At 41.6% G+C, this 14,603-nt stretch overlaps 1 protein-coding gene across 1 annotated transcript in view; it reads left to right on the top strand.

Annotated features, from left to right (window-relative positions):
• vldlr (very low density lipoprotein receptor) overlaps positions 1-14,603 on the top strand; it is an 83,437-nt gene that overhangs the window by 49,028 nt on the left and 19,806 nt on the right. The window contains exons 14-21 of the mRNA XM_042220599.1: positions 57-264; positions 4,864-5,026; positions 7,314-7,436; positions 8,684-8,806; positions 10,838-10,957; positions 11,858-11,983; positions 13,736-13,907; positions 14,325-14,549. Of these exons, the coding sequence (XP_042076533.1) occupies positions 57-264; positions 4,864-5,026; positions 7,314-7,436; positions 8,684-8,806; positions 10,838-10,957; positions 11,858-11,983; positions 13,736-13,907; positions 14,325-14,549 (1,260 nt within the window). The remainder of the gene's footprint in view (positions 1-56; positions 265-4,863; positions 5,027-7,313; positions 7,437-8,683; positions 8,807-10,837; positions 10,958-11,857; positions 11,984-13,735; positions 13,908-14,324; positions 14,550-14,603) is intronic.

The following is a 14,603-nucleotide window of genomic DNA, read 5'->3' on the forward strand; positions in this document are numbered from 1 at the left end:
CTATGCTGTCAGTCCTTTCACAGCACACTCACATTTTTCCCATAACCCTCTCCAGGAAACATCACATGTGCCCCAAATGAGTTTACATGTGCCAGTGGACGCTGCATCTCCCGGAACTTTGTGTGTAATAGCGAGGATGACTGCGGCGATGGTTCGGATGAGGTGGAGTGCGCGCCGTCCTCCTGCGGGCCCAGTGAGTTCCAGTGTGGAAACTCTTCATGCATCCCGGCCAGCTGGGTGTGTGACGATGACGTTGACTGCCAGGTAAGAAAGAATGCCACACACTAATTTGCAACACGCACTCTGACACAATTCTTAACTGAATATGGTCCTTGTGACCCAGCCTGTCTCAGTTATTTATTAATGGGAGCAGATGATTAGAGTCTGACTAAAGTATGGTCGCATGGCAGGAAGTGTTTTGGTGTTATGCTGATTCAAACTAAACAACCCATGTAGGATAAAATTCTTATGGTGTTCTGATCAGTAAACCTGACCTTTGACCAGTGTAGCTTTTTAGCACTTATTTGCTTATTCTCATAGAAAGTCAAAGGCAAGTTTTGACAGTGTTGTGAGATTGTGTCGAACCCAGATCAGTGTTTGTTTTTAGGACCCAAATTTATTAAATCTAATGAATACAACCCAGCTGCAACCTCCAGGGCCAAAACATTAAGCCAACACAGATGTGCCAAAAGCAGTTTCCACAGTCTCGTGTTCTTTAAAATTGGATTTTAGAATAGAATTGGCTGCTGTGTAATGATCTGTCCAAGTGTGTGTGATAAAGTTGTGTTTAGAGTGAAATTCTAGTGTTAGTATCTTGAACTAATTAGAATTACAAGATACAGCGGTACAGTACCACTGTGGCGTCGCCAGTGGCATCACTGCTGGGCAGCAAAGGAGGTTGTTGTGGTGCTATACTATAGACAACATGTGGATCAAACACTTGATATAATTGACATTTATTTTTGACCATAATTGGTCACTGACAACATCCATCAGCACAACCATATTATGACTCCAGCTTGCTGTTCAACTTCCACAGTGCACGCCACCCTCTGATCTAAAAATGGTTACTTCTGGTACCAAACAAACTACCATGACAGCAACTGAAATTCTACAGATGTAGTGCCAAAATGTGGAGTTGAAACCCAGTGGATGATGTCAGTTTTAACATCTGTCTTTAAAACGGTCGTATGGACAAAACAGAGAAATGAATGCTGGCTCTTCAGTGGGAGCAGTAGAGGTGAGGAGAGGGATGAGGGGGATGTCGGCTGCAGACAACGAGTGCACCAATCCAGAAACTGCAAACTCGCTGAGTTAACTGGTCACAGGGCTCCTCCTGTGTCAGCATTATACACACCCACACACAAGCTGGAGGGGAGATGCATCTGTCACATGTCAGATGACACAAATCTGATCTTGCACTTTATTCTAGAGAACACTGAATGCCAGAACTGAAATCTGATTCAGAGGAGGCGCTGAATAATGGCAAACTCCATGAAATGGATGGACATGACAAATCATTTTACATCAAGATAGTAAAAAGAGAACCTTTGTCAGGGTTGCAGTAGGGATACGGTCTTAATTTGAGACAGACTGCCAATCAATGGTCCGATATTTAACACCCCCACATAGTTATTAACTGATACTTACTATACGTATTCATGAAGAGGTATTAAATCATTTTCTGCTCTTGTAATACTTGACCCTTTATATGCATTGTCAACTCAAACTTTAGTCTATCCTTAAAATACTGATGTTCTTCACATGATTGATAAAAGCTTAAGCTCACTCTTTCCTTTTTATGAGGAAACATTTTTGTACATGAATACAATCTGGTCTCTTCTAAATCAGTCTTTTCTTTTATAACATTAAAACTTTATTTTAAGATCCTACATTGAATAGGCAAAATCTGTGACTGAGACATGCAGAGTTAAAACTCGGGTTTCCTGACTCTGGCTTTGCATCTTCACTTTGTCTTCAGGTGTTTTTGTTGAGCCTCAAGTATCTGCAGTAGAGATGGCACGATACCACTTTTTTATGTCCGATACCGATATCATAAATTTGGATATCTGCCGATACCGATATGAATCCGATATAGTGTTTTTAATCAATAAAACAGTTTTTTTTAATATCTTGCTGCTTTTTGTATAAGTTCATACTCAAGTTTAAATAAACAACACGACTAAATTAAGCTTGCAAAACTGGTGTGCATGGATGTGCGTGCCTAGGGATGTCATACTGCTTTCTTTACAGTGAGGCCACACCCATTTAGGAAATGAGGGAGTGAACTTTTTCAAATTTGCTGTACACCTGAAATGCATGGGAAAATCCACATGCATTTCAGGTGTACAGCAAAGATGCAAAGTTCACTCCCTCATTTCCTAAATGGGTGTGGCCTCACTGTAAAGAAAGCAGTATGACATCCCTAGGCGCGCACATCCATGCACACCAGTTTTGCAAGCTTAATTTAGTCGTACCACCCAGCAGCCTCTGACCTGCCTCACACACAAATATTTTCACACACTGCAGAACAAGTTCTACTGATGCAACAATATGCTGCATACCCATTAATTGGCTCACCGGACACAAACACTCACTCCCACAAATATTTAAAGGGCTGTGTTCAGTGGGAATGTCGTTATTGTTCCCTCTCTGCTTCTCACACCCCGCCTGCCCTGTGTCAGTATTACGGAGCAGCAGACACATGCGTTCTCACACTCCATTAATCTGCTCCCATGTGAGTCGGTGACTTTGTGAGATGATGAAAGTGTGAGAAACTCCTTCGTGCTGCTTCTCTTGCTCCTGTTCTGGTCTGTTTGGCAGAGATTAATTCTAATTAATGAGCTAATCATCAGAGATCTAAGTGCTAAATGCTTCTGGCTATGTCATCTGTGACCTGTATGCCCCCTCCACTTCCAGATCATATGTAAATAATAGTGTGAGAGGAACCGTGTGTATGTGTCTGGGCTCTGTCCTTCAGTGGCTGATGGTGCAAAACTTGGTTTAAAAGTTTTAAAATGTCTCATTAGAATTATAAAACCCACAAATGGCCTTTGACATGCAGCTTGACTAAAGTTTCTCATACACTCAAACCAGACCCTAGTAAATAAGTTTGTATTAAAGTATTACATAACAGATGTGCTTGTTTTAACTTGTTTCAGAGCTGGTTTAATAAAGGACTCGTTTGCTTTTTAGTCAGACATTGTATTTCAGATTACAGAGACTTAAACCTCAATTTCACACTTTAATATGAAATAAGCTGCTGATGGCCAGAGAATGTTTTTTGTTTTTAAAAAAAAAAACACACCTGTCATTGCCACGAACATCATCAGTAGCCTAGACAAGCAAATGGCTGGCCAGCCGGCTTGCCTGATAGGTGAACTGAGTCTGAGCCATCAGTTCTCCCTGCCAGGTTTACTAGCTTTAAGTTAGACACAATTTTGAGTTGGGAGTTTGCCAACAAAACTTTAGGATGATGCACTCAATGTTGCTTCTCTGCAAAATTAACTAGAGTTCAGACCTGTTGTATTTATGAATGGTGAAGGGAGGCAGTCTGTGCCTTCAGATTGTTCCTATCTACTGGAATAATGTAAAGAAACCTTCACCCTCAGCTCCATCACCCACAGCTGTTGATACTCCAGGATGCCTCAGTGAAATTACTTTATGGAGGCTTTGTCAGTCGGCATCATTTTAAAAATAAAATATTGTCAACATGAGTTGCTCGTGTGTGGCAAACAGTGTTGTTACACCTGGCTTGGCAAATCTTTTCTGTCTGCTTGGATCAGCTGGAGGGACTTAATGTTGCTGTACTGCTGTGCAAATTGGGAGTTTCTGTCAGGCAACTGAGGTGGCACAACGGCTGTTAGACTATTAACTTTTGTTTGGTTTTTTGTTTTTTTTCTCTAACAAGCAGTCTCAAGTCCCCAAAAACCTCCTGAATTATGATTTTTGCCCAACTGAAAGGATGAATGGTTTCCACGGGTGGTCTCTGTAGCTTTCAAAAGTCCAAGACAGTCAGAGCGGAGTCTGACACCACTACAATGATGCTTTGTTCAACCAACACCTCAGACCTTTAAATTATGTAAAAGTATTGCAGAGTTGCACATTTAAAAAGCTGGAACCATTAAATTTCAGCTTTTCGTTATATAATTTACATGTAATTTTGGTCAGCACTGTGCATTTCCAGGGGATTTATTCAAAAGCTTCAATTCTTAATGAAAGCTTCAGATTGAAAGTGTAAAACTGACTAAATTATATATGCTAAATCAAAGAACTCCAAGGCACTCGTTTCAAATAAAATTTAAGTGCTTTTATTCTCATGACATGGCTGTGCTTAACTTTAAACTCAACACAATTCAACAGACAAGTCTTCCAAACCCTTCCAAAGACCACGTCAAATAGAAGCGGTTTGAATTTGTGGTTTGTTTGGGTTGTTGTTTTTTTTTTTTTTTTTTTTTTTTTAAACAGTCATTTAAATTGTGTAGTGTGTTTTTTGATAACTAGCACTGACCAAGAAGACAAATGTCCTTTTTAGACTGTACATGTTTGCTTTTTGCTCCTGCTGGCAGTCTTTAATCTGATGGTTGCGTAAGATCAAACACTTTATTATAACCTGTTTTCCATTGTAACTGGTATTTACTTTTACTTATGGCAGGCTCCCTTCCAGAAAATTGCTAGAAGAGGCAAGAAAACTGCACATAGAAAATTTTGCAAACTGAATATTTGCTGAAATAAACATCGCAAAACACTTTAACACCATTTAACCAATCAGGAGGTCCTATAATATGATCATGTCAGTTTCTCTGTAAAGTAAATGAGTATCAGCTCTTGCAGTGCCCTAAAAGTCACCTTGTGTCCTAACAGGACCAATCAGATGAGTCTCCATCCCGCTGTGGTCGGCACCCAACACCCCCAGCCAAGTGCTCGCCCAGCGAGATGCAGTGTCGCTCAGGAGAGTGCATTCACAAGAAGTGGAGGTGTGACGGAGACTCTGACTGCAAGGACGGCAGTGACGAAGCGAACTGTCGTATGTACACAAGCTTTGCGTGATTCACAATCCCAAATAATCTTTAGCTGATACTGGACAGTAAGCTGTAGTTTATCCTCTATCTGAAACAAGCAGTTTGGGCTCCTTTCCAGCTCCATTTGATCCAGTGTTGTTCTGATGGGTAGCTTTTCCCAACAGCCAGCGGGTGGAGCTTCTGTTTGCACATAAAGTGAAATGGTCACACAACGATTATCACCCACTATTTTGGTGGCACTTGGCATAGAGCACCTACTCCTCCACATTGAAAGGAGGCAGTTCAGGTGCTTGACATCTTACTAGGATGCCTGCTGGATACCTCCTAGTTGAGTAGCTTTGGGCATGTCTTACAGGGGAAACAGTCCTGAGACAGACCCCAGGACACATTGGAGAGAGTGTCTCTCGGCTGGCTTGGGAATTCCTTTGTAGTCCTCTGAGGGGAGGTTCAAGGTTCTTTATTCATCACATGCATAGTTATACAAGTGTGTATATAACACAGTGAAATGTAACCTGACACGCTCCTCGACTTGTGCAAAAGGGGGGTGAGAGGAAGAATATTATATACATTAGGTGAATGTGCAGTAGTAGCATTGTATGTCGCAAGCAGGTGAATTCTGTACATTAAGTGAATTAAATAAGAAGAGACAATATGAACATATTTAAAATTAAAGGAATTTGAAATGTACATTGTTTAGTGGTTTAGTGTCTAAAAGAGTCCTCTCAGTCACTTATGGATGATGTGAGAGGGAGCATGAGTTAGTGTGTCAGGGCCCGGATGGTTTGGGGATAGAAGCTCCTCTTGAGTCTCTCTGTCCTTGCCCGGAAGATGCTGAACCTTCTACCAGATTGCAGAAGTTGGAACAGTTTGTTGCCAGGATGGGACGGGTCCTTCAGTATCTGCGCTGCTCTAGTCCGGCATCTCCTGGTGTAGGTGTCCTGAAGCGGGGGAGAGCAATCCTGCAGCAGCGTTCTGCTGTACGGATCACTCTCTGGAGAGCTTTTTGGTCCTTCACACAGCTGTTCCCAAACCACGATGTCATGTTCTGTGTGAGGATGCTCTCCACAGCGCCTGTATAGAAAATCCTGAGGATCTCTGGAGAGACCCTGAACTTCCTCAGTTGTCGTAGGTGATACAGGCGCTGCCTAGCCTTTTTGGTCTGGACCTGAATGTGGGCAGCCCATGTCAGGTCTGAGGAGATGTGGACACCAAGATACTTGAAGGACTGCACCCTCTCCACTGGAGCTCCATTGATGATAATGGGCTTGTAGTCTCTGTGCTGACTCCTTCTGAAGTCCACCACCAGCTCCTTGGTCTTGCCGACGTTCAGCTGGAGGTGGTTGTCCTGGCACCATGATGCCAGATTTTTCACTTCGTCCATGTAGGCCACCTCATTGTTGGAGATGGCACCCAACACCACTGTGTCATCAGCAAACTTCACAATAGTGTTGGAGCCATGGGTGGCCACACAGTCTGTAGTGTAGAGGGAGTAGAGCAGTGGCGAGAGGACACATCCCTGTGGTGCTCCTGTGTTGATGGTGATGCTGTTAGCCCATCTACCCACCCTCGCCACCTGAGTTCTGCCAGTGAGGAAGTCCAGCGCCCAGGTCTGGTAATCTCTGCTCAGATCGCTGCCCTCTGTTAGCCAAACGCAGATAAATGGCAGAAAGTGGATGCACACTTGGATATAGCATCAAACAGCTGTTCTAACAAGTGCTGAGTATCAATTTCTACAGAACAGATTAGCAGTATTGCTTCTGTAGAAAACTTGGCTTTCACTTGTTTTCATTTCATCTGTATCAAAGGAAAATGTTTGGTATAAACTGGCTTAAATTATTTCAGTGTTAAAGAGGTTTAATAAAACAAACCCTCCAGCTGTGGGTGCTACGCTCCTACGTTTCTTCCATTAATTACCTGATAATCTGTTCGTTGCCTATCAGTCGATGCTCTCCACTTTAATCCATGCTGTGATTAGGATTCAGTCAAAAAACAAAACAAGATGTCAGTCATCTGCACATTTTTAATTGGCTTTGTTTTTTACTTACAAGAGCTTTCGTGGCTGAATTTTAATATGGTGCTCATGAATACAAACATAATTATCTAGTGATGTTTTTCTTTTCACTCCTCTTTGAGTGAACAGCTATCACAAATTGGCTGAACTCAAACTTGGGTATTTTAGTTATTCTGCACTGATGAATGGATTTTGAATGGTTCACTGAATATTCACAAATGTTTAGTGTTTAAAGAGTAGCCCATGTCAGCACATGTGCAACTCATGTTTGTCCTTGGCAGCTGTTCGCACCTGTGGGTCGGATCAGTTCAAATGTGACGATGGAAACTGCATCCTGGGCAGCAGACAGTGTAATGGCCTCAGAGACTGTGCAGACGGATCAGACGAAGCAAACTGTAGAAACAGTAAGTGTTGTGTGTTGGTGTGAATGTTCACAAACTTATCACCTGAGTGCATTATCAGGATGTGGTTTTTTGTTTGTTTTTTTATTTTGGGGGGGAATTCTTCTACAACATGCAAGTTTCCATTTCTACATCTTGAGGCTCACCTGAGGTACCAACAGTGTTTAATTTTAAAGCTGCTCTGGACATGCAAATGTTGACATTTTTCAGGGTTTTTTTTGTAACAGTCAACCTCAGGTGGTGCTCCTTGTTTCTTCAAAGGAAAGCTGTCACTCTCCAGATTTGTGGCAGTTTCATTTTTGTGTCCTAATCTAGAAGATGTATATTCAGTGAAAAAACAAACAAACCAATTATCTTTTACTGATTTTGCTCCAGTGTAGTTTTAGAAACTTGTGATTACATTTGTTATGTAATATTTACTCTGACAGATGGAAAAATTAATGAATATTAAGCAACTTCAGCTTTTTAAAGCGCTGAATGCTTATTTTAAACAAGTCTAGTTTTAAACCATGAGGTTAGTGCATATAATCCCTGTGAGACGCGTGTCTGAGAGCAGATGTCCTGTAAAATGGGTCAGGCACACACCTTTGGCTTTGAGTTTAGAAGCTCTGCCCACATGTGCTTTTCCAGGATGTTTAGGGGCAGATAATGAGAAGAAATTTGGCTTAAAGGGGGAGGAGCTAATTTTCACACAGGATAGACTGAGGGCCTACAACAAGCCCTAAAGCAGTTTAAGTACAACCTTCCATAGTTGTATTTGCCTCCTTTTGCCTTTAGAACTGCCTTTGATATTTAATTGTATGGATTTTAGGTTTTACTGAGATTTTGTTTCATGTTAACATGATGGCATCAAACAGTTGAGGTCTTTAACCACATCCCAAAGGTGCTCTTCTGGTTTGAGGTCTGGTGATGCTAGAAGCCGTTTGAGTTCACTGTACTCAAACAGTGTCACAAATTTTCATGTTCAAAAACCAGTTTGAGCTTTGACATGGTGCATTGTCCTGTTGGAAGCAGCCATCTGATGAGTTCATTGTAGACATAAAGGGATGGAGTAGCGATACACACGCAGCCTGTGATGTTTAAGCCACGCTCAGTTGGTACTAAGGAGCCCAGAGTGTGCCCATCCCCTACATCATCGCACAACCACAACTAGCCTGAACTCCCTGCTTTCATGTTTTAATTCTGACTCAAACATCCAAATGTTGAATGAGGTTATTCTTCTTCCTCCTACTCCTTCCTCCTCCCTGCAGTGACTCAGTGTAATGGTCCAGAGAAGTTCAAGTGTCGCAGCGGGGAGTGCATAGAGATGAGCAAAGTGTGCAACAAGGTCAGAGACTGTCCCGACTGGAGCGATGAACCGATCAAGGAATGCAGTAAGTGTTCATTTTTATTTTTTTAATTAAAAAATGTAACTGAATTCATACATGACTGATTTTTCAACTCTGGGTCATGCCCCTCTTAGGTCACAGACTTGCTCCTTTTCTGATTTTGACATTGATGCTTCACTGCAATGAAAAGATGAAACGTGTTCAGGAGATTTGCTTTTCAGCGAATTCAGATGTCTTTTCCCGCGGGCCTGAAAGTATCCGGGAGAGTTTATTTCAGGCAATGACATTCCTTCCTCTGTGCTACACATGGATTTATGCTGATAATATGTGGAGATTTTTTTTTTTTTTTACGTAAATCAGTCCATGAATCTTTCATGAGTCCTACAGTTCAGGTCTAAATAATTCTCTTTCATGGATCAAACAACTCAACCAAAAGTGACTATCAGGCTTTCCACAATCGGAATACTAAATGTATGAATTCAGCTGCAGCTCAAACAAATGAAAAGATCTGGAAATGATATAAAAAGAAATCTACAATCACTCATGAAGTAACCTTGACAAATTTGCATGACAATTCATGACTATTTATGTAAGAATGTTACAGATTGTTGTACAGAACTAGTGTACATTGTCAAAATGCATATTGGGGTACATAAAACTTATCCTTGGTGGCCAAACAAGTGTTCAGAGTGCTGAAATGAAAAGCAATGGTGACATCCTAACCACCACCACCCCACCCCCCAGAAATAATAACAGCTGTAGCTTGAGCACGTGAAAGGATGTTGGCCTGTGGCTCATTAAGCCTTACACCTTAATAAATCACACTGTCTGTGGGCAGAGCGTCAGTACAGAGAGTGAATTTCAGCCATCTTAAAACATACAGTGTTGATTTATTAAGCCTTACACCTTAATAAATCACACTGTATGTTCTTAATGATGGTGAATTTCAGCCATCTCTGTACTGACGCTCTCTGCCCACAGACAAACTAAAGCACCATGATCTGAAGTTTACGCCAGCTTCTAAGCTGATGCCATGCTGAGGGATTTTCTTCAGTTTGTCATGCATTTGGTTCATTTTTCTTCTATTTCAGCTTCGGGAGGTTTTTAGAGATTTGCTCTGACCACCCAGAACATGTGCTTACTGTTGTGATTGCAGGGTTCTGGGAGATAGTCTCTCCCTGCTGTTGGGTTTATTCTCATAATAATTATAGTTGTGCATTTTAAGATTTCAACAAGCGCACTAATTACAAACATGGTCTTTGTGCTGTAAGTACAGCCTTTGACTTTGTGCTGATGTAAATGATGGTCAGCCAAGTGCATGTTAAAGGAGGTTAATCCTGACAAGGATAGCAGTTGTTGGTTCTTGTTGCTGCCTGTTTCATACACATGCTTGATGTATAAAGAACAAGAGGACAACTTCAGAAAGCCAGATTCCTTTAATACAACAGGATGAAATTGCAGTTTTGTTTTAAAGCAGTTTTAAAAGAAATTAGGCCACACCTGTTTACCCAGCTTTCATTATGGCACTGATGCTCCAAAGACCTCAACACAACACTGGTTCGTGCCTTTTAGTTACCACTACATACTACAGGCAAATAAGTGTCTTAACAAACATTGCTCTGAAAAATGAGTAAAAAAGCAGTTGGTGTCCAAAGAACCTTTAAAAGACATTTAAAAGCTTTGAGAATAACTAGTGTCTCTCCTTGGAAGCAAAATATTAAAAATTGGGAATGTCTGAACAGTCGCTCGTCATCACTCTGGTTTTCCAATTGGTTGCTTATCTTCTGGCTACCTTACACAGTACATTGCTTCACGTCCACACAGGTTACTGATGCACGTTTTAGCCTTTTTGGTTTTAAATGTTTTTCTTAAGTTATGGGGCTTTTCCATATTGTGTTCCACCCTCTGAGTCTACTAACAAATGCCAATTCATGATATTCAAACCTCTTGTGGTTTGAAGATCTTTCAGTGAATACAATCCTCGCTTAGCTTCGACTCAGACTTCTCCCAAACCACCTTATCGTAACCTTTTAGATCTAATTGGACACAACTACAGAGCTGTTTCCTGTGTTCCAGATTTTAACGAGTGTCTCCTGAACAACGGTGGCTGCTCGCACATCTGTAAAGACATGGTGATTGGCTACGAGTGTGACTGCACGCCTGGGCTCCAGCTTATAGACCACAAGACCTGCGGAGGTATGCGATCTCTGCATTACACAGCTTGGTGAAAAATGCTAAAAGAAAATTTTAAATCAGTTTTGACAACACTGCAGTATTTAGCGTTGGGAAACTCTTACTCAACACAGGATGAATGCATTTTTCTAAAAGGGTTCAAAAGTGTGAGACTGTCTGAATGTACACAAGTATAGGCATCCATCCAAAAACCAAACAACTTTAATACACTGAATTCAATCTAAAACCTTTAAGACTTAAGGAATATTTAATTATGCTTGCCCTCAAATATCATCACATGGGTCAGATGGGCTGGTGGTGTTATGCACTTCTGGCCTCTGAAGGGTTTGGCGTGTAATGTGATTGGGCGTGTCGTAATCTGTTTTCCTAAAAGCAGAAATCCTCTTGGTTACGTTTAGGAGGCACTGATCCGTCACAGTTCTGTTATTGAGCCAATCTTGGCCTCAAACCCTGCTTTGGATATTTGCTAAACGTGTATAATCCCATCTGTATGAACCCCACTGGTTCCACAGAAGCGTTTAATCTACTCCAGGATGTAGAATGATCACTAAACTCTGGAAAACGTTTGATAAATTTACATCTAATTCTGATGAGAGCAGCTCGTCGAGTGTTTTGGCAAAACATCAGCGGCAATTAAAGCAAGTTTTAATTTGCATTTTGTGTATTCGAGGCTCAAATCACTTTACACTCTCATGCAGTAGGAATCCCAGGAACATCCTATTTTTGAAAAGCAAGATAAATTTTCATCAATACACACGGACTATACAGCTGTTGAGCCCCCAAAGAAAGATTTGATTATTCAAACTGAGGCATTTAGCAGATTTGATAGATGAAACATGCCACATACAGCTGTTCTTTCTTCACACACGCCTCATGATTCGCCTTTCTGCTACTCTTCTGCAGATATCGATGAGTGCATGAATCCTGGCATTTGCAGTCAGATCTGCATCAACCTGAAGGGAGGGTACAAGTGTGAATGCCACAACGGCTATCAGATGGATCCGACCACCGGCGTCTGCAAGGCTGTTGGTGAGTTAGCAGCTGGGTGAACTTATTAAAATTTCACCTCAACATTTTGATCATATTTTTGTCTATATTGTTGGCTCTGCCACTGTCTGGGTCCCGATCTCTGGATAATACGGTGTTTTGCATCCCTCGAGCTAAACAAAAAATTTGGTGTCTTGTAAAGTATTGTGGAAATGGGTCTCGTCTCCTGATAAGTAGCAAGAGTCTGAGCTGACCCCTCAGATCCTGCAGGAATAGTCCTGAGCAATGCAAACTTGGGCTCTTTTGAAAGATTATGGTGAAATATCATCTTCATGGCAGAAAAGACATTTCAGGATATATTCATGTACTGGGGGGGCAGTGGAGTCACTTTGATGCTCACATGTGTAACTGTTCATATATGGAGACGTCTGTCCAGTACAGACCCAAAAACTTGGATTTGTCCATCGTGATCTAAAATTGAGCCTCACTTCTACTTTTCACAAACGGCTGCATCCAGTGTGTCTGAGCTGCAGTGGCTTTAGATGACACTGAACCCTTACAGATTGCTGATGTGACTGAACTGGCAGCTTCATGTCTGATCAGGGTTATGACCTTTGGTGTGCGTATGATTTGCTGCCAGACAGAAAAACATCTAGTGATTCACACTCAGTGTCTGAAGACTCTGTGTGGGAGAAAATTGTAGGCGTTGCATTTGGTTTGTCATTGCTTATAACCAGCAGCTTTGAGGCTTTAGTTGACTAACTGCTTCAGATACATCGAGGTAAGAGTGCTGAAAACACACCCACAGATCTATTTATTCTTTTGGGGGGGGAGTTCACTCGGATTCTCCAGCTCCTTTATTGCCAACAGTAATATAGTTTGCAGCCCAAAAGAACTAAGTGATAGAGTTCAACCACTATACTGTGGGCTCTCACTCCGAAGCGCAGCAAGTTCACGCCATTGACTCAAAATGGTCCATAATTTGCAGATGCAAAGTGATGATAGTGCCTTTGTATGTCAAATCAGTATTAAACTTTTAGGCTTGTTCGCTGCTAAAAAAAAAAACAAAACACTTTAATGTCAGGAGGAGGGATGTTTACAGCATATGAAGGTCCACAAGTTGAAATGGTCTGTTTCTCTTTTCTGAAAGGCTTTCAGAGTGGAAAGCAGCGTTTTAACACAGGGCTCTTGTTGGATTGCATTAGTATTAAATGGGTGAAGCTAATTAACTGTAAGCACTGTGGTTTTAATGCAGCTTTCAGCTATGGAAAAAATCCAGCAGAATGACAATTCTGTGGACTAATGGGGAAAATGATGGGTTGGCACTAGAGCTGGGTGGTGAATTGATTTTTAAGGTGTATATTTTCAAAGCAGGCTTAGGATCACAACAATACCACGGCTGAACATTTTCATTTGTAAGTCGTTTTTTCGGGGGGGTGCAAGAAGGAGTTATGTACAATCTGAGATGTACTACTGTGTATTTGACAACACGGGGTCTGGTGTTATCTGGCTGCAGGTGTCATCCATTGTAGGTCTTATGTGTTTCTGCAGTAAAAAAAAAAAAACTTAATTGTTCAGCTTGTTGACAAAGATGACGCCTGTTCCCTTCCACTACTTTACTGATGAATAGAAAACAATGGGTGAAAACAAGCTCCTACTTTAAGCACACAATAATCCCAATTCTTAAAATAGTTTTAAGAACTGTGACCAATAATTTGTCCTAAACAATAAATGGAAGGCATAAAATACTTTGGAAAGATTGTCGTCATTCAATAACCCCTTTCCTGTCCTCAGGTAAGGAGCCATGCCTGATCTTCACCAACCGCCGTGATATCCGTCGTCTGGGCCTGGAGAGGAAGGAGTACACTCAGATTGTGGAGCAGCAGAGAAACGCAGTGGCTCTGGATGCAGACTTTGACCAGCAGACCATTTTCTGGGCTGACCTGGGCCAGAAGGCGATCTACAGGTAGGGTAGTAGGTGATTAGAGGGAATTACGCAGGCAAACGGGCAATAGAGTATTGTTGTAGGACTATGGGAGGCATTGACAGTGCAGCACAATGTAGTTGTAACTTCACAGGGTAAATGGATTTTATTTGTAAGGTAAACTTAAAATTTTTCCTCTGGTCTGTTAAAGCAGTAAGTTTTTCTCCTCGTGGCCGTGTTGCAATTCAGCTGCTTGATATTTTCATCAAAAAAAATCTAAATGTGTAGAATGAAAGGTTCTATTTTACTGAGCTGCCTGCAATAGTTTTGAATTTTATGTGATATAGAGGTCTCAGACTGAAGGGATAATATACTGGGAGTCCTAGCAGCATTTGAAAAACTGTATACATGTATAAATTCTCTATGCATCTGTCCGATGCTGAACTCTTCTCCACTCAGCACTCTTCTGGACAAGCGTGTAGACATTGGCACCCATAAGAAAGTCATTGACAACGTGCAGACTCCAGTGGGAATCGCTGTGGACTGGATCTACAAGAACTTGTACTGGTCTGATCTCTCAACCAAAACCATCTCTGTGGCCAGTTTCAATGGTACCAAGCAGAAAGTTCTGTTCAACAGGGGCCTCAAAGAACCGGCCGATATTGCTGTGGATCCGCTGTCTGGGTAAGTGGACGGCTCATTTTGGTGTTGGATGAAACCCTTGTGATCTCCCGCTGA

Source organism: Haplochromis burtoni, unplaced genomic scaffold, assembly GCF_018398535.1.
Source record: "Haplochromis burtoni strain Fernald_Lab_line unplaced genomic scaffold, NCSU_Asbu1 Contig_51, whole genome shotgun sequence".
In the NCBI taxonomy this organism is placed as follows: domain Eukaryota; kingdom Metazoa; phylum Chordata; class Actinopteri; order Cichliformes; family Cichlidae; genus Haplochromis; species Haplochromis burtoni.